The sequence below is a fragment of the Zea mays genome, chromosome 4 (assembly GCF_902167145.1).
Source record: "Zea mays cultivar B73 chromosome 4, Zm-B73-REFERENCE-NAM-5.0, whole genome shotgun sequence".
NCBI classification, from domain to species: domain Eukaryota; kingdom Viridiplantae; phylum Streptophyta; class Magnoliopsida; order Poales; family Poaceae; genus Zea; species Zea mays.
The window spans coordinates 30245989-30264999 of record NC_050099.1 but is presented as its reverse complement, the minus strand read 5'-3'; the positions used below and the strand labels follow the sequence as shown (position 1 = coordinate 30264999).

General features: G+C 47.5%; 3 protein-coding genes and 1 pseudogene across 5 annotated transcripts; 2 read left to right on the top strand and 2 right to left on the bottom strand.

Moving 5' to 3' along the window:
* The first annotated feature begins 18 nt into the window (after positions 1–18).
* Positions 19–9192, top strand: LOC109945696 (uncharacterized; annotated as a pseudogene).
* LOC103653006 (uncharacterized) lies at positions 4293–7172 on the top strand. 3 transcript variants are annotated; one of them, XM_035967212.1, is made up of 5 exons: positions 4293–4366; positions 4519–5934; positions 6008–6318; positions 6417–6495; positions 6571–7172. In XM_035967212.1, exons 2-5 carry the CDS (start codon positions 5796–5798, stop codon positions 7155–7157), a joined length of 1116 nt encoding a protein of 371 aa, XP_035823105.1. In that variant the 5' UTR covers positions 4293–4366; positions 4519–5795; the 3' UTR covers positions 7158–7172. The 3 variants fall into 3 exon arrangements, 2 of the variants coding, with proteins under 2 accessions (XP_035823105.1, XP_020408087.1); XM_020552498.1 differs by having other exon boundaries at positions 4300–4366; positions 5794–5934; positions 6011–6318; XR_004857690.1 differs by having other exon boundaries at positions 4306–4366; positions 6571–6903.
* Positions 9193–9617: 425 nt separating the features above from the next.
* On the bottom strand, positions 9618–17564 carry LOC100283203 (uncharacterized). The gene is made up of 5 exons (NM_001156105.2): positions 17500–17564; positions 17316–17331; positions 14638–14739; positions 10004–10095; positions 9618–9846 (listed from the first exon to the last, which is right to left on the bottom strand). Exons 1-5 carry the CDS (start codon positions 17513–17515, stop codon positions 9782–9784), a joined length of 291 nt encoding a protein of 96 aa, NP_001149577.1. The 5' UTR covers positions 17516–17564; the 3' UTR covers positions 9618–9781.
* Positions 14743–17308, bottom strand: LOC118476888 (uncharacterized). The gene has a single exon (XM_035967211.1). The coding sequence runs from the start codon at positions 17020–17022 to the stop codon at positions 14962–14964; it is 2061 nt and encodes a 686-aa protein (XP_035823104.1). The 5' UTR covers positions 17023–17308; the 3' UTR covers positions 14743–14961.
* Positions 17565–19011: the final 1447 nt, after the last annotated feature.

The window sequence follows — 19011 nt, the reverse complement described above, 5'->3', positions numbered from 1 at the left end:
CGGGCTTGGAGACCGTCGATGAGCGTGAGGAGAAGGGCGTGGGCGCCCGGCCGGAGGACGCCGGCGACGATGACGGGCGGCGGAGGGCGCGGCCGGTGGCGGAGAGCGATGGAGGGCACAGCCAAAGAGCCGTGCGGGCGACGGGACGGCTGGGTGGCGAGGCTCCGGGGCGGCTGGGCGGGGGGGCTCTGGGCGTGGCCAGGGAGCCGTGCCGTGTGGGCGCGGGGCGACAGGGACGGCGCGGGGGGCAGGGGGCAGGGGGGCGGCGTGGGACGAGGTTAGAAAACGGACGATGCCCTAACTAGCTACGTCAGTTTTATAAAATTCCCCAAATTAAATAATGAACTTTACCGCGCGATGATTGAAAAGCAGGTTTAAAATAACTACAGGTCCTAAAGTTAGCTGAATATATTATATTGTTGAATACATGTGAAAGGGAAATAGGGTCAAACCTTTTCCTAAATGATTTTGGTGGTTGAATTGCCCAACATAAATAATTGGACTAACTAGTTTGCTCTAGATTATAAGTTCTACAGGTGCCAAAGGTTCAACAAAAACCAATAAAAAGTCCAAGATAAGGGTTCAAAAGAAAGGAGCAAAAGAAAACCGAAGGGTGCCCTGGTCTGGCGCATCGGACTGTCCGGTGTGCCAGGGTGGATCAACTCGAACTCGCCACCTTCGGGTTTCTGGAAATGCCACTCCGCTATAATTCACCGGACTATCCGGTGTGGCACCGGACTGTCCGGTGTGCCATGCGGAGCAACGGCTAACAGCGCCAACGGTCGTCTGCAAAAGTGAACAGTGCGTGAACAGTGCGCGGACAGCGCGCACAGAGTCAGAGCAGGCGCCAGAAGGCGCACCGGACTATCCGGTGGCCCAGCTATCAGAAGCTCCAACGGTCGAACCCTAAGGTTGGTGACGTGGCTGGCGCACCGGACAGTGTCCGGTGGCGCACCGGACTGTCCGGTGCGCCTGTCGACAACAGCCCCTCCCAACGGCCACTTTGGTCGTTGGGACTATAAATACCCCCCAACCACCACACTTCAAGGCATCCAAGTTTTCAGCCATTGCATTCAATACAAGAGCTCTAGACTTCACTCCAAGACACAAACAAAGAGATCAAATACTCTCCCAAGTCCGGAATCACTCCAAACAAATTAGTGACTAGTGAGAGAGACATTTGTGTTCATTTGAGTTCTTGTTGCTTGGATCACTTTTCTTCTTCCCCATTCTTGTTTCCAAGACATTTGTAATCAAAGCAAGAGACACCAATTGTGTGATGGTCCTTGTGGGGACTAAGTGTTCCAATTGATTGAGGAGAAAAGCTCACTCGGTCTAAGTGACCGTTTGAGAGAGGGAAATGGTTGAAAGAGACCCGGTCTTTGTGACCATCTCAACGAGGAGTAGGTTTACAAGAACTGAACCTCGGTAAAACAAATCTCCGTGTCACACTCTTCATTTGCTTGTGATTTGTTTTCACCCTCTCTTTCGAACTCGCTTTTATTTCTAACGCTAACCCGGCTTGTAGTTATGCTTAAAGTTTATAAATTTCAGATTAACCTATTCACCCCCCTCTAGGCGACTTTTAACATGTCTCTGTTTGGATCCATGTGGCAAACAGATTGTCGGCTAATATTAGCACCTTGGCCTTCAAACAGACTGACTAATAGATTGACTAATTGTTAGCCAGATGGCAGGCAAACTGTTTGCCATTAGCCATTTGACAATGCTAATAGGTGCTAATAGATCGTGTAAAGAGAAAATACACTATTAGCCAAGACTCCAAATGTACCCTGGTTAATTGTTGCTAGCTAATTATTTGCTGGCTAATTGTTAGCCACTGGCAAAACAATTAGCCACGAGGATTCAAATAGGACCTAAGTGTGATTTATAAGAACGTCAATATCATTTTACGATAAAAGGTCATTAATATGATTGGGGTTGAAGCTAGAGAAAAAGAATGACATTAGCCATCGTCGTCGTCATAACTTTTTATAAGGCCATGGGTATCTATTCATAGCGATTGCTCTAGGTTTAGTCCTAGTTGTCTGAGTGAGGTTAGACAATCCACAAACACTCTCGCCTCTTGCACAAGTCATTGTAATTATACCGAGTAATGCAAGAGTCTTACGAGACCACATCAACTGTGTTTGTGGCGACCACCACTGTGTATCAAAGGGGACGAGGTCCACGTCGTTTCGATCGGAAGCTTTATAGTAAAGACGGTAGAAGTATCCGAGAAGAGGTCGGAAGCGGAACACCACTTGCACATGGAGAAGATCTATGGCTATCTACGAAGTTATCTATATTGAGTTGTTTGGTCCTCGTGTAGGCTTCCCTTTACGTAGGGGCACCAATGAGTATTAATAAGAATCTTGCGCGGTTCTTGATACCTCGCTAAAAGTACTGACGCGTCAACGGGAGTTTGCATTTCTACTTCCATTCTTAGCTTAGTTACAGACTAGTTGGTAGGACTAGAACTTAGGTTGTATAACTCCGTTTTGCGGTAGAGATAGCAACACCTAGACAAAAATCTTAGTTGTGCTAGTTTGCCTGGTTATCCGCATAGGTTTTGTTTAAGAGAGTAATTATAGACCTAATTTAAATCGCGAGAAATAGAAGTCCTAATTTACCTCCCTTACACGTTCGCGTTCCTTTCAAACGTCAAGCTTGTTGATGAGTTGAAAGAGGTCAAAATGGCTGTGAAGCAGCTCTTGCAGGAGTATGACAAGCTAGTAAGGGAGAGATAGAGGAACACAAGCCAGAGATCGAAGCCTTGAAACAGGATTCTGTCAAACTGGCGAGATGAGCTGGATGAGGATAAGAAATTGCTAAGGGTGCGTTCGTTTTGGCCTGTTGGGCGCGTTCCGGGCCTGGTTCCAGGGGAAAAGAAATAGCCTGGTTTCGAATTGGGCCGACCATCTAAAAGGTGTTCGTTTAGGGCTGGGAAGAAATGGATTGGTTTCGAATTGGCCCGGTTTGGACTTTTTTCCTTCCACCACTGTCTGGCATTAATCCTCGTCTGGTGGCGTCCGGATCCATTCCGTAACCCTGGCGGCGGAGGAGGCGAAGAGACGACGGCGCCAGGTGACAGCGTGGCGGCGCGAGGTGACGGCGTGGCGGCGCGAAGCAGCGACGACGGCCGTCCTCCCCGATGCCTTCTCACCAGTAAGCTCTCGTCGCGCTCATCCTCCGCGTGGTCAGGTTCTCCGCGTGTGCTTGTCTGGATCCATGGCGCACCCCTTCCTCCAAGGCCTAGACGCACTCCTTCTCCTCCGGCTAGGGCGGCCCCTGGAAGAGGGCGCCGCCGCGGTCGAGGTTGCCGTGACGGTCACGGGGCAGCAGCTGGACGCGCGGGTGGCCGCGCTCGTCAGGATGCTCGTCGCCAAGGGCAAGGCCGGGATGCTCGCCGAGGCCCTGGCCGAGTTCGCTGCCATCTGCATGCTCTAGACGCGCGGGTGGTCAGGATGCTCGTCCATGGCCCATTTGCTGGCGCAGTGGTAGCTCTCCTCATCTTTGCCGCCTTGCCCATTTGCTAGCGCAGTGACATGCACTGAGCTTCCTTGCAACCCCAGCATTGAGAAGAAACCAATCCTCAAGCGCAAGGAGGCAAGGCAAAGCCTACTACTCATAGGCTGCCGAGCTGAAGGAGTAAACCAAAGGAAAAGGCAGTAGTAGCTAGCAGCAACCACCAAAGAAGGGAGAATCCTCCACCTTGCTCTTGGTGGATGTTCTTCACTGCATTGGCTGGCTTCAGCCACTCCGTCCTCCGCTTGCTTCTTGTTCGAGAGTGGTACCTGCTGCTGCTGCTTCTTCTTCTTTCCTTTTTATCTCTGAAATCTTTTGCCACACATCCATCTGCTTGCTGCTGTGTGTCTGTCTGTCTGTCTACACATGCATCTTTTGCCACACACTGTATGTTTACTGCAAGCAAATTCTGCTACATGGCGCCTAGCCAATGTTGTGTACTTGTGTTGCCATTGGTTATCAGTACAACGCTACAGAGCTTTAGTTGTAGAAAGGACTTCTCTACAATAGTTTAGTTCGGTCTCTATTAAAGTTTTTTTGGCTCCGTCCCTGTACTACTACGGAGATTTAGTTGGTTGTCAGCACGTCTGAACATCATCACATTGTTCTTGTTCAGCAGCAGGTAGCCAGCATCAGCAGAAACTGCTGAAGCTTTAATTGGTACAATGCATTGAAGAAGATCACATTGAATTATTACTTCATGAATTAATTGTACACTTTAGGATCATGTATGTCAGCTCCTTATTTCAGTTTTGTTACATGTAGATCCCTACAACACCGATTAGAGTTGGGGAAGGCGAACCTCCTCCTTCTTGGGATCCGGTACCAACTCCAAAAGGTACTGAATTATGTCTATGTATACATAGTTTGCTTTAGTCCGTAGTAGTTTGCTTTAGTCCTTATTACTTGTACTTTTCAATCTATACATGGTTTGCTTTAATTCTGTTTTTATATTCAGCTTATATCTGACGACAAGTCTATATTATTTAGTTCTACAATGAGTATCTCATTGCGGGATCGTATTAGAAAGAGGAGGGAAGAAGAAGATGATGACATGATGATATTTATTTTCCCCGCCTTATATCTGATGGGTTCTACTAGAGGTGGGGGACAAAAGAAGAAACTTCATACCTCAGATGAGACATGCGAGGTTAAGGTTCGTCGACTGCTCGAGGGACATGTCAAGAACTGTCAAGTTACATTTCGGATGGAACCACACATCTTCAGAGAGCTTGCAACTTATCTTAGAAGGAGAAGGATCATTGTTGATACAAGGATCACGGTCGAGGAGAAGTTGGGGTTCTTCTTATACATGCTAAGTCGCAACGCCTCATATCAGGATCTCCAAGTGTATTTTGGGCACAGTAATGACACCTTCCATCATCACATCAACCACTTCTTCAATAAGGTCATTCCTGTCCTATCTCGTCGCTTCATTCAGCCTCCTGATCCTAATCAAGTGCATCAAAAAATCCAAGATAATCCTAGATTCTATCCATTCTTCAAGAATTGTCTTGGTGCCATTGATGGAACTCACATTCCTATTTCCATATCTCCCGATAAACATTCTCCTTTTCGAAATCGGAAAGGAACACTAAGCATAAATGTGATGGTGGCATGTGATTTCGATCTCAATATCACTTTTGTTTCTAGTGGATGGGAGGGATCGGCCACAGATTCTAGAGTGCTAAGATCAGCTATGAGCAAGGGTTTCCAGGTACCTCCAGGAAAATTCTATCTAGTTGATGGAGGGTATGCAAATACTCCATCTTTTCTTGCTCCATACCGAGGAGCTCGGTACCACTTGAAGGAATTTGGGGCTGGACATCGAAGACCACAGAACCCGAAGGAGCTCTTCAACCATCGCCACACACTTCTGAGGAACCATGTGGAAAGGGCTTTGGGGGTGCTTAAAAAGCGCTTCCCCATTCTCAAAGTTGCCACGTTCCACACACTGGAAAACCAAGTAAAGATACCTATAGCTGCTGCCATCTTCCATAATCTAATTCGATCACTTCATGGTGATGAAGATTGGTTAGATCATCAGCCGGATAATATTGATCCATCAAACTTTGTTGCTCTACCAAGTGGTGATCAAATGAGTGACCCATGCACTACACAAGGCAATGCTTTAAGAGATACCATCGCCCAAGAAATGTGGGCTCAATACCAACAACATCTAAATTAGTATTTTCGTGGTTGAATAAGTTGTAATAATTTAAATTAGTAGTATTGTAAAATGTAATAAGTTTTTTCTTTAAAAAGCTATGGTTGGAAAAGGCTCCCCAAGGTTCAACATAGGTGGTTCCCCAAAGTTGCGTAGGTTCATTCCTACAACAAGTGCTACTAAAAAGAAGACTTCTCCTAAATGCAGTGGGGCAAAAAAGAGTGGAAGTTCTCCAAGAGGTATTGTGTTCAATGTTTCTTCATGCTTTCTTGTAAGTTTTGTATTACTGATGCGTGACCATTGTTTATGTAGTAGTGAAACAAAGAGCGGATTGGAATCCAGGTCTTGAGAGGTCTCTTGTTGACATTCTCCATGAATTTAAAGAAAGTGGATATAGAGGTGACAATGGTTGGAACTCCGAAGGGTGGAATAGAATGGTCGAGGAGTTTCATGTGAGGAACAAGTATGTCTCCTTTACAAAGTCTCAAATTCAGGATAAAGAAGGTCAGCTGAAGAGAGACTACAAGATGCTCAAAGCAGCAAAGCAACAGAGTGGGTCCACCTGGAATGAGAAAAGGAATATGGTTGAAGGACCACCAGCTTTGTGGGAGAATCTCATGGTGGTAAGTTGATTTATTGAAATTCAATTATTAAGTTAGTTATGTAGGATAACCTTATAATGATAATCTCGTATTTGATCAATGTTTTTTTAATTGCGCAGACATTTCCTAAAATCAAGAAGTTTAACAACAACAAGGCAACCTTCCCGCTCTTTGATGCTTTGGGAGAGCTTTATGATGGTAAGTTTCCAAACATCATACTGAAATATATAATATACTGAAATATATAATATATATTTCTTTGTCATTGTGTAGGACACTTGGCTGAAGGGACTTGGAATTGCACTTCTCTTGAGGCACCGCAAGAGGAAGAACTGAATGAGCAACTTCAGGATGCAGAAGATGGACCACAAGGCTTTGATCTGAATGTTGTTCATGATGTAGATGATGAAGTTGATGATGCACTCGCTGAAAGGAATGAAGATATGCTTCAAGGAAGGACTAATACTCTGCCACGAGATGAAGAAAGTGGACAGCGAAGACCTGCTGCGTCAAGAAACAAGCAAGAAAAGGAACCAAAGAAGCCTAGAAAGACTGACAACATAGAAAATATGATGAACAAATACCTAGAAATGAGGAGCAAGCAAGTAGAAGATGAAGCTGCAAGAGAAAAGGAAGCAAGAGAAAAGGAGACAAGAGAAAAGGAGGCAGCTCAAAGTGAAGATTTCTCCATCAAAAGGTGCATATCAGTTCTAAACACAATGGAAGAAGTGACCAAAATGGAGAAGGCAAAAGCATATTCAGTCTTCACCAAGAGCAAAGAGAATAGAGAGACTTTCATATGTGCATGTGAAGCGGATCAAGAATCAACTTTGATTTGGCTAAGAAATGAGATGGCTTAGTAGGTATGATATTTGTGTCTTTACCTTCCACTCAACCATATTCACTTGGGCCTTTATATTCCAATCTAATTGTTCCATTTGTTTGGACAGGTTTGGGTAATCAATCGGTGATGCTTCCCCTTTGAGAACTTTCGGTATGAGTCGTTTCTCCCTTCTTACCCATTTCAGCTGAACTTTGAATTGTCTATTCTTTCCCATTTCAGCTGCAGTGTACGTATTCGATGTAAGTTATTTCTAGTCCAATTTATTTGTCGGCCTAGCTCTGCAGATTAATTCCATTTGACCGCTCCATGTATGTTGCCCAATTCATTTGAAGTTCATGCTTTGTGCTTTTGGGGTTAACCTTTCAATACCCTTTGCCCATGTCCTTGGAAGGCATTAGTGCATGACACCCATATGAGGGTCAACAAGCTGACAAGACATGATTTTTTCTTGAGTCGGTTGCCTGTGATTTAACTTTGCCATTTGGTTAATAGAATACTTTAACGTGCTATTGCTAGTAGGTATCTAAAGCTCTCTCCCTCCTCTCTTGTCATATACTCACATGCTGCTATTTTCTTTTCAGATTGAGGAGATGCATCGTGAACTTTGCAGCTTGGTAATATGCTTTATTCCACCAATGTCTACGCCTCAGCCTCCAGGCTCTGTATTTAGGTCCTTTGTACAAAGTTTGGTGCTCAAAGCTAGAGGTGGAGATCATAGGATGGTTGTCAATGGGACTTTCAACAACACTGTGCTTGTTTCATTGTACACAGTAATCCTGCATTTGTTGTCTGCTGGTGCCCTTCCATCATGGTGGAGCCTAAGATTCAAAAGGAATGATGCCTATCATAGTACAGGAATGATACCAGAGTTGGATAAAAAAAATTTATCACAATTTTTTTTGTTGTGGTCCGACATCGCCTACTACCGCTGTCAGTGTGTGGCTGAAAATTTGCTTTCTTTCAACTGAAGTGACAGGATTCAATCCTTTGCTACCAAACAGATAAAAATTGCTTCCCTTGATTCATTCCAGCCGGATTAATTACATGTCCGGAACAAGTGAAAGGGCCGGATTCACTGAATCCTGGCTTGTAACTGTTCCTAGCCTGGATTCATTCTTGAGCTGCCGAACAGGCCCTAAAAATGGCTGGGGTGTGGCGCGAGGAGCGAGTGCAGATGAAGCTTGTCGATCCCAAGCTCACTCTTGGGTCTTGAGGCCAAGTATGAACAGATGAGCAAAACTGCAGGAGGATGTGGAGGCTTTCATTTTGACTTTCAGCTCTTCCAAAGGAGACAGGACAATTGTTGAAGAGACACACAACATTGTAGAGGCCATTGGATCAGCCAAAGGAATTCAAGTACGGAGCCACCAAGAGCATCAGAAGATATACTTGTCATCTTTGAAGAGATACGCCCAAGCAAAGAGACGGTTACAAAGGAAGCTGAACCATGCCCAAAGCAAGAAATCCAAGCTAGCCCAACAGCTGATTATATTTCTGGAAAATCGAGACAAATTGTTCCCAGATGGAATCCATTCCGATGAGAGCGATATGGAAGATGGAAGCAGCTGGGAGACCATGAGCCATGAAGAGGTGCAAGGTTCAAGCCACTCACCGTATGGAAGCGAACCTTCTTCAGTCAACAAGATCTTCGACAGAATTTCATGAACCAGCGGAAACGATTCTGACGGTGAGCAGAACGGCAAACTATGTGATGACTTGAGCAATGTGTACCAGATGGACATGTAACAGTCCATGTCGAAGCTGTGGAAGTCATCTCCACTGAAAAACTGTGAACTCAGTACAAAAGATGTCGCGGAGATGATAAATGGGAGATCATCAGGTGCAAGTCTTCCAAATGGTGTGTACTCTACTGCCAAAGGCTCGAATCTACATGTGGGAGACAGCACCCCTAGACGAACAGCCAGCTCAACCGGGGTTTCATAGGCTGCATGGAGATGGATTAGAGGCGGAGCCTGGAGGCAAAAGCTCCTAGAAGCTGGATGGAGGGCCAGAAGATTCAGCTCCGTAATGTGCTCAACCAGAAAACTTAAGTTAGAACATCACTCACGTGCTTATGCTTCATATAACTAAATAGCTAGCTGGTAGCCTTGTATTGATCTAAAAAAAATCTAGTCTTGTAGATTGACCCGGCCATGGTTGCTGCGTCTGTCTAATAGTGGCAGTACATTTGACAGGTCTTATAATAGTGTCCATCCTTATGTCTAATGTGGCAGCCATTGTTCAGACTAACTACCAGTAATGTAGCAGCAAACAAGAAGCATTGTTCTGACAAACTGTACCATTGACAGTGAAGAATTGTAGAACATCTGCAGAAGCTGCTGCCATGGAGGCCATAGGAATTCTGAAAAATGAAATTTATGCTAGATCTAGTTGCGATATCAAAACCACAAAACACGTTACTTTTAGTCGCAATAGCCACAGCAGGTTCCTCGTGATGCAACACGCAAACTCGCTCACATAATGCCACTGGAACTTTCATTTTTGAGCCACTTTATGTTCCAGAATCTAGTCAAGTACATACTGTCTGTTAAGACACAACTACTGTTGAGTGTTGACAGCTTGAATGTATTGAGAGTACAAGATTTCATACAAGTCATTAGCAGTTTAGTGCAGCTAAGATCACACGTTGCTTTGCTTGTAGAGCTTCGTGTCCAACACTTGCTTCCCACACATTGCGCACACTCCTAGAAGAAGTCCATACTATGATCAGAATAAGGAATCGAATGATTTCAGAAGCAACTTGTTAAGTCGTGAGCTATGGGTGATAGATACTTCAAATGTGTCAAGTAAATAAACAGCAAAAAAATCTTTACCATGTTCCCTTTGTAGTGTGTTTCTTACCTTTTGAATAAGCACAGGTGTGGCAATATTTTGCGTCCTGGTGCACCTGTTGCTTGCAGATTATACATTTGGTGTTTCCGTACGGAGTCCACCTGTGATTAAGCAGAAGTGTGTAGAATTAGATCATAATCACAATACACAGCAGATATTATTTGAATATTAAGTTACAAAAAAAGGAACATGCTATGATTTCAATAGAGACAACAAAAACATATAGCTTGTTCTGAAAAAAAAATACCCAATGAGGCTAAAGAATCCGTAACATGATCAGTTGGTGTGGACCAGTAACTATGAACCAGGGCTTGGGTGGTCGCTCAATATGCGAAAGAACTTTCTTGCTTTTACTACTCACCTTGTCCTTTCCGGACCGCTACCTGAGTTTCCAGTCGTTTAAGCTACTACCAATATTTTAGGAGAAAATAGCCATTGTACCTGGATCCTTCTAGTGGGGGAGAGCCTTAGAGAACTCTCTTAGGGCTTGTTTGGGAGCAAGGGGGTTGAGGGGGCCACGATCGCTGTTATTTAAAATTGAATAGTAAGGGATTCTAGCCCTCTCAATCCCCTCCAATACCCTCGCTCCCAAATAAACCCTTAACAAATTTAGAAGGAACAGAAGTTGACTCCTGAAGCCCTGAGCAAACAAACAGGACATTGGCCACACAGTGGTGACACATGATATTTCCATAGAAATTCAAGAGCACCTTGCTTGAACATAAGGATCAAATAAATGTGATTTTTTATTAAAGGCGTCTAAATAAAAACTGAAAATCCTTAATTCCTTATCCCCTACCACCCCATATCCATATGAAAACCTAACTGGCACCTGTTTTCATACATTACAACATCAGAACTCATATTCCTTCTCACCTTTTCTATCTAATTTGGAAGGTGGTTTCTTTTCTTCGTATTCCTATGTCAACACTCAGCATTACAGTTTCTCCAATATAAGAACAAAGTTTAGTTTTGAAGGTAAGACTAAATCTTATCATTTATTGAAATCCTTGTAGAACATGTGGCATGTTGTCATCCAGATCTGTGACTCTTCCAACAAATACTTCATCTATTTGGCAAAGAACGACAGCCCCGCGTTGAAGAGAGATAAACTTTGAGGGGCGTTTGATTTGGCTCTAAGTTCAAGAAATCAAGTTTACGACCAGCCTGCCATTAAGGCCTTGTTCGGTTATTGATATTACATGTGTATTGGAGTGTATTGGGTGGGATTGAGATGGATTTTGACTTGTTATGGATTTAAACCGGCTCAATCCCACCCAATACATGTGGATTATCACCAAAACGAACAAGCCCTAAGTTGGACCAGCAAACAATTTGTTTGTGACTTTGTGTGATTGGTTACTGACCTACTGAATACTATCTTCAGGACTAGTAGAGCCATTCAATCTGATGTTTTGCCTCTTCATTAAAGAAAACAGAAGCCCCTACCTGATATGTTCGAGGTATACCAGAAAACGGAGTTGGGAGCACAAGCTACAAGCATCAGCTATTCGCGCGTGATATCAGCCCAACCCTGACAGCAAAGAACTAGTAGCAGGGTGTAACATCCGACCCACTTGTCTGAAGTGGTGCCATTGCAGCCCACTACACGGCCCAAATCGAGATGTACAAAAGGAGCAGTTAGGTCAGGACAGGGGACATGAGAAAAGAGAATATTCAGAACACCAGTCATCTTCCTCGTGAAGAAGCGGCAAGGCGAGTTTGTTGGAGTCTCACGCCCCGTTTCTCGTCGACGGCGGCCACGGGACGTGACAATTGGTATCAAAGCTTCGGGTCCTCGACAGTGCGGTGCGGTCGCGCTCTCTCGACAGCGATCCTGTCCGACGGCCACGATTTTTGCGGCGCTAGAGTTCCTTATCTGACCGTTCGCGACGTCCTACAACACCTCATCGGCGTTCGTGGTGGACGGTGTGGGTGTGGCGATCAGTTTGGGAGGTCTTGGCGGCGGTGGTTAGTGGCGAGTGACGGCGGAAGACTGAAAGCTCTTCACCTGTTCGACATAAGGCGTCCCCGGAGTGCAGGACATCGAGACGGCTACCATGGTCGCGCACCACCAGAAGACGGTGATCGGCGGCGGCGCGCTGGAGTTGCCACCGGACCTCGTGAACTTCCTTGGCGGCATCGACCCGTGCGACGGAAGACAGAGCGGGCCGAGGGAGCTATGGAACGACATCCACTGCTGCTTGGTGGAACCCGCGGCATGGGACGTGCTGGAGAACTTCGAGCAGAGGTGGAAGAAGCAGGACAAGGGCGACAACCTCCTAGTGGCGCTGAACAGGGCGTGGGCGGAGCTGCCGAAGAACAATGGTTGGGCGATTCCACGATCTGGAGAAGGAGGGCATTGGTGGGGACTTGATGGACAGGGTGACAGAGGTATGGCTTTTCCAGTGCTCGATGAAATGCCTCACGACGGCAGTGAGGCGGTGATTGTTCCATTCTCTGAAGGTTTTGATTATCCAATGTTCGATGAAATGTCTACTGAGGAGGTGGTCTGGGATGCAGAAGTGCTACTTGGCTGTGATTCACTTGGTTTTTGGCAGCGGCTAGCTCATGGAGTGGGGAACCAGATGCCCAACGATTGCAAGCAGGATGTTGTGCCTGATGCCCCATGGATGTTTGTTGGAATGTCACAGCAAGCAAATACACACCCAGTGTTCAGTGAAATGGGTCCTAAAGTGGCATGGGATGAGGAGATGCAATCAGAAACTTATACGCATGAAGGTTTACTGAAGCAGCTTGCTCAAGGTGGAGAAGCCTTAGAAGTATCAGCTAACAAGGATGATGTTGGTGATGATGTGGTGGCTCTGAGAGGTGAAGAAGCCATAGAAGAATCGATCAAGAAGGATTCTGATGTTGAAGATGAGGCAACTGCAGTGGTTTTGAAGGATGGAAGCATGGAGCGGTTTCCTTCTGCATGTACTGGCCGTGTGCTTGAGGATAGTCTTGAGAAGCAGCAGAATGCTGAAGACCAAGTTGTTGCCGGTGAGGTGGTTGAAGGGGTTAGTAGTCAATTGCTGAAGTTGTATGAGCAAAACCGTATAACGCAGGCATCATCATCACAGGGAAGTGAAGCGGAAGGGAACTCTACTGGTGTGTGTAATCAATGTTCAACTGTAAATTCTGAAACGAACTCTAAGGAATCATCTGTTTATGGTCATTTTCAGACATCCAGACCGCCAAATTTGCAGCAATCGTCCTCAACAGGAGAAAGTGTTGGGGGCAATGAAGCTCATGTTGGTGTGATGAATAAAATTGACAAGGATAAGAAGCAGAACTCGTCCAATGGTAGCATGCCTCCACCAGACATTGAAAATGTTGATGGATTAATGGAGAAGGGCCATTATGTCAAGCAGAATCTACCAACAACAGCTGAGGACATGGGAGGTCGATGGAGAGTAAAGAACAATATCCTCGAGCACCTCATAAGCAAAATTATGTTTCTGAGGACAAGTCACAGCAGCTTGATGACACACTGAAACACCAAAAGGGATATGATCATCCTCAACTTGTAGGGAGCCCTGAGCAGAATAGATGTGATTCTACTGTCCTGGCGGTCTTCCTGAAAGTGGCAACTAATGGATCCACAAAACTGAGTCCTGAGTGCGATGGTCAACCTTACTGTACAAGGTGCGTGACCACTATGACAGGCAAAGTGCCAAGTCGATTTCTCTTGAGCCTCGGTCTGGATCACTTGGAGGAGATGCAGCAAGAAGCATGGGAGCCCATGTCTCACATGGATCTGCTTCTCGCAAAGGAGCTGCGTCCTATGGCAGACCCGTCTCTAGAACTTGCAGCTGCTATTGGTGCGAGGTCCGACGGGCCAACGAGCAAAATGACCGTCTCTATGATCTTCGAGTCGGCCAGCTGCACATCTAGTAGAACGGGAACCACACTCATGCTGACTGCACCCTTGCAGATGGTTAGCATTGACAAGTTCATGTTAGCCCTGTGTGCAATGAGTGTGACGAATGAGCTTGTCAGGATGACATTTTCACCATGTGTTGGAGTGAAGCCTACTGGGCTTATGTCTGAGGTTTCTAGGGAGTTGGGCATTGTCATCATTGGCAGTAGCGCTGCTTCTGTGAAGATCTTCAGGGATGAGAGACGACAATCGGACATATTCTGCTACATTATTTCAATGGCAGCAGCCGCTGATAAGATCTTGCCTGTTGTAGGAAGCAGAAATGGTGCATTGCTGCTTATGCAAGCAGAACTCCAAGTGCTTTCATCTCTTGGCGTGCTTCTTCTTTGGATGATTAGACCTTGGAATCCAGGCATTTTGGCTGCACACTGTGTCACTGTTGCTTGGGGACAAGCAACGTTTCGGCGGGGCGGTAATGTAACATCCGACCCACTTGTCTGAAGTGGTGCCATTGCAGCCCACTACACGGCCCAAATCGAGATGTACAAAAGGAGCAGTTAGGTCAGGACAGGGGACATGAGAAAAGAGAATATTCAGAACACCAGTCATCTTCCTCGTGAAGAAGCGGCAAGGCGAGTTTGTTGGAGTCTCACGCCCCGTTTCTCGTCGACGGCGGCCACGGGGACGTGACACAGGGGAGAAGGCTCGGCAGACGGCAGCGGCTAGAAAAGGGAGGCTGAGGCCTGAGGGGAGAGCTGACCTGTTCTTCTTGGAGAGGAGCTTGTTCTCGTTGATCTTGCGGCCGCCGCTCTCGTTGGTGTTGCTGGCGCCCTCCTTCCACTTGTCAGGCACGATCACCTTCCTGTCACGTCCCCGTAGCCGCCGATGGTGAGCCGGGACGTGAGGAGCTGGTGACGCACCGATATGCCGCTCCGTGGAGGAAGACGAGCGAAGGGACGAACCCTGTTTCCGATTTCTGATTTGTCTTCAATACCTCTCCTGCCGTTGTGGTCCTGCCTTTAGGCTGCTCCGAGTTGGGCCATGCGACATCGAGGCCCATCACGTGGTGAGCCAGTGTCGGGTGTTACATTATCGCCCCGACGAAATGTTGCTTGTCCCCAAGCAACACTGCGATCTGCAAAGCTAGCTCCTCGCAGCTCATCACCAATTGCCCATTTGTAATACCAGGATCCCATTGTCTCCTCATGTATGGCCCAAGTTGCAGACCACTTACTCCTAGAGTAAAAGGACCAAGTCTCCAAGACTGCACCTTTTTGGAGAAGTGACCAGGCCGACAAAGAGCAACATCCAGTGCTTTTGGCCTGTTAGTAGCAGCCATGACAATAACTTTCATGTCCGAGTCAAAACCATCCATTTCTGCAATTAGCTGGTTTAGAGTTTGGTCCCTCACATCGTTAGAACTTCTACCTCTATTTCCACCCATAACATCAAGTTCATCAATAAAAATGATGGATGGAGCAGCTTCTTTGGCTTCCTTGAACAATTCCCTGACACGGGCAAGACCTCTTCCAACAAAAGCTTCAACAAACTCACTAGCAGAAACATAGAAAAATGGAATTCCAGCCTCTCCTGCAACTGCCCATGCTAGAAGAGTGTTTCCAGTTCCTGGAGGGCCAACAAGCAGGACACCCCAGGGCAATTTTGCTCCAAGCTTCTTGGAGTTCAGTGAACCATGCAGACAGCTCACTATCTCAACAAGCTCCTCCTTTGCTTCATCTACACCCTGAACATCGCCAAAGTCATGAATGGCAGCCAAGCACTTATCTCCCACACCCATGTCCTGGCAAACATCATTTACTTGGCTCTCACGAACCTGAAGGAACTGAAATGGAATCAGAACCTCATACTCCTCCATGTAGCCCCAACTGAGAAACAATACTCTCTTGCTTGATACTGCCACAGAGCCACCAAATTTTTTGACAAACAGACAGATGAATTCAGGATGAAAATCAGAGGACACAGCAGTGACAAGATTGCATTGAGCAACACATTCTGTCATGATATCAAGCTCTTCACACTTAGCCGCAGTACCGGCAGAAGGTATATCAACCATAACCTCAAGCAAGCTGATGGCATCCTCCCACCGCTTGTCTCTTAACAGACCTGTTATCACCAAATTGAACCCATGTGTGCTTGACAGCAATCCCTGCTCTATCATCTGACGACATAGCTCATATGCCTTATCTGTCATCCCCTCTGCATCACAACCTTTTATCAGAACCGCATATGTCACATTGGTTGCTGTCACACCATCCCTGACAGCCTCGTTAAATAAATCCAACGCTTTCCCAACTTCACCGAGCAAGCAATACCCATGCATCAATGTTGTCGCGAGAACCACATCCATCTTCTTTCCAGCAACCAACAACATCTGATCCTTCACCTTTAGTGCCTCCTCCATCCTTCCTGCCTTCACGAGCACAGCCACCACAAAGTTGTATGTCAATGTCAAGACCCATGGCCTGAAGCCGACCTCCATCATCTCCCCGAGCACCTGGACCGTCCTGTCTGCATCGCGCAGCTTGCACAAGGCCCTCATCACGTCAGCATGGTACCCCTTGCCTCGCATCTCCTCGAGCAGCGCAAGCGCGTCTGCGACGATGGGCTGCTCCAGCGGTTGCTCGACCTCGTCCATGACAAGCGCCTCCATGCCCGGCCCGTACATCTCTTCAGCGGTGGGGTAGTAGTTCTTGTCCGCAGCGAGCACCACGGCCTGCTGCGACGAATCGCCATCCTCGTCGTCATCGTAGACGTCGTAGACGGGTTCACTATTGAGGTGGAAGATGTCGACGCTGTCGTAGAAGGGGACGGAGGGCGTCGGGGTGGATCCGGGGACCTCCATGGCGCTTGCTGCCGCCATGGACGCGGTCTTCCCCTGGGAACCGAAGTCGATGGGCAGCTCGTCGTCGAAGACAGGTCCCTCGTCAAAGACTGGCGTCGTGGTATTGCCCGCAGATCGAACGAACTGAGGCAGAACGGGCAGATCCTCCGCCGCTTGCTGCGCCACCGCTGCTGCTAGATCTGCCTGACCCCCCACCAACGACTCCATCTTCTGGACCAGACAACTCAGCTTCTTCATAACCAACTCCCAGCGCGCTTCATCCCGTTGTGCCGCCTCAGCCATCGTCGCGAGCACCAAGGACGAAACCGAGGAAAATGTCGAGAATCGACTACCTCTGATACCAACTGTCACGTCCCCGTAGCCGCCGATGGTGAGCCAGGACGTGAGGAGCTGGTGACGCACCGATATGCCGCTCCGTGGAGGAAGACGAGCGAAGGGACGAACCCTGTTTCCGATTTCTGATTTGTCTTCAATACCTCTCCTGCCGTTGTGGTCCTGCCTTTAGGCTGCTCCGAGTTGGGCCATGCGACATCGAGGCCCATCACGTGGTGAGCCAGTGTCGGGTGTTACACTTCCCGAGCTTCTTCTCGCCTGCATCCCAAATTCCATCAGCCCTTCTTATATACTCCTGTCCTAGGTAAGGGCAGGGGGAAAAAAGCGGTTACAGTACAGATCCCAGCACGAGTCCTCTATCTAGGGCAAAAAGGAATCGGGGATGCACACCATCCACGATCGGGACGACGGAAAGGGTAATCTTACACTTAGCGCACACCATCGCGGGCGCCGCTGATTCTTGCTGTTCTTGCGGTTCAGGATCTGAGGCTGGATGGAGCTTGAGAGGAAGGGGAAACAGAGGAGGAAGCGGTGTCTGGCAGAGGCCAGGCCCAAAAATGCTTATCAAGCCTTTTCCATGGACCAGTCCCAAAACCCGGATAACTCTAGGCCCAGTTTATACCGAATCCGACGCCAGTTCGAAAGTTGGCTGGATGTGGTTTTTGGGCCAGATCCAGCAAAATTTGTATATTGGGTTGGAGTTCTCCACTAAGAGTGGAGAATAATTTTGTGATAATAATAATTGTATAAACTTATACTCCCTCCATCCCAATAAATAAGGCATATTTTTTTTGACAAAGTCTTTACATTGGAACTTTGACCATTAATTTATTTAAAATATAACAGCAACAAAACAAACTAAGCATCACATTAAAGTATTTTTGAATACAAATTTAAGTATATAACATGCGTACACTAAAAATATATGTTTTATTGTTGAATTGTTGGTGTTCGAACCAGAATTGAGCGGCGGACTGTCCGGCCCTGAGGCCGGACGGTCCGCGGTCCGGACGGTCCGCGCCTGTGGGCCGAACGGTCCGCGCGTGCGCAGAACAGATTAGGGTTCCGAGTTTTGTGCTACGGTTGTTAGCTATATTCGCGGGATTAGCTCGGAATCAGTTGTGTAAAGGGTCCAGCCCCCCTCCTCTATAAATAGAGAGGTCTACGGCCGATTTGTAATCATCAACAATCGAATCAATACAACTTCTATTTCGCATTTTATCCTAGGAGTAGTTCTAGTCTAGTTTAGGTTTAGCCACTCAATCCCCAAATTCTCCACCTCTCCTCGACTCTACGTCGATTAGAGGAGTCTAGGTCGGCCTGCCCGAGCCTAGACACCACCTAGAATCTCTACTCCCCGACGGGGTCCCTCCCGGGAGCGAGATCCAGGCGCCGTCGGCGATCTTCCGCCGTCCCTGCGTACGTGCGGACCGTCCGGCCCCAGGGCGCGGACCGTCCGGCCGTCAGGCAGAAGTCCCAGCAGCGCACCAGGCCGCGGACCGTCCGGCCCCAGGCCGCGGACAGTCCGCCCTTGCGCAGAGAGCACCACCGCGCCTCGCACCAGGCCGCGGACCGTCCGGCCCCTGCGCGCGGACCGTCCGCCCCTGTGCAGAGGGCACCGCCACGGTTCTTGTTGAGTGTTTGGCGCTCCGAAAAGGCGTCAACATACTTTTGGCGACTCCGCTGGGGAAGACATATCTAAGCTTATCAAATCGGCCCTCAATGGCCGGTTCAAGGGATAGCTCTGATATTTCTCCAAGCAACATCATAGAGCCGACTTGGGAAACCTTGCCGGCTGACGAGCAGCTCCAGTTTGAGGAGCACAAGGAGCGGATGATCCAGGAGGCGAAAGCAAAGTTCTTGGCCAACTTCAAAGTGGACAGGAACAACAAGGTCGTCCGACATCGGGCGACGGATCCGGCTTCGCTCCAACCCACG

Excerpts from the sequence above, each read along its gene's own strand:
- LOC118476888 (XM_035967211.1), bottom strand. The coding sequence starts at position 17,022 with ATGGCTGAGGCGGCACAACGGGATGAAGCGCGCTGGGAGTTGGTTATG.
- LOC103653006 (XM_035967212.1), top strand. The coding sequence starts at position 5,796 with ATGGTTGGAAAAGGCTCCCCAAGGTTCAACATAGGTGGTTCCCCAAAG. Across the intron at positions 5,935-6,007 it reads GAGTGGAAGTTCTCCAAGAG|TAGTGAAACAAAGAGCGGAT; the intron begins GTATTGTGTTCA and ends TTGTTTATGTAG. Across the intron at positions 6,319-6,416 it reads TGTGGGAGAATCTCATGGTG|ACATTTCCTAAAATCAAGAA; the intron begins GTAAGTTGATTT and ends TTAATTGCGCAG.
- LOC100283203 (NM_001156105.2), bottom strand. Across the intron at positions 10,096-14,637 it reads CTCCTCTCCAAGAAGAACAG|GTGGACTCCGTACGGAAACA; the intron begins GTCAGCTCTCCC and ends GCTTAATCACAG. Across the intron at positions 9,847-10,003 it reads CACCTGTGCTTATTCAAAAG|GAGTGTGCGCAATGTGTGGG; the intron begins GTAAGAAACACA and ends GACTTCTTCTAG.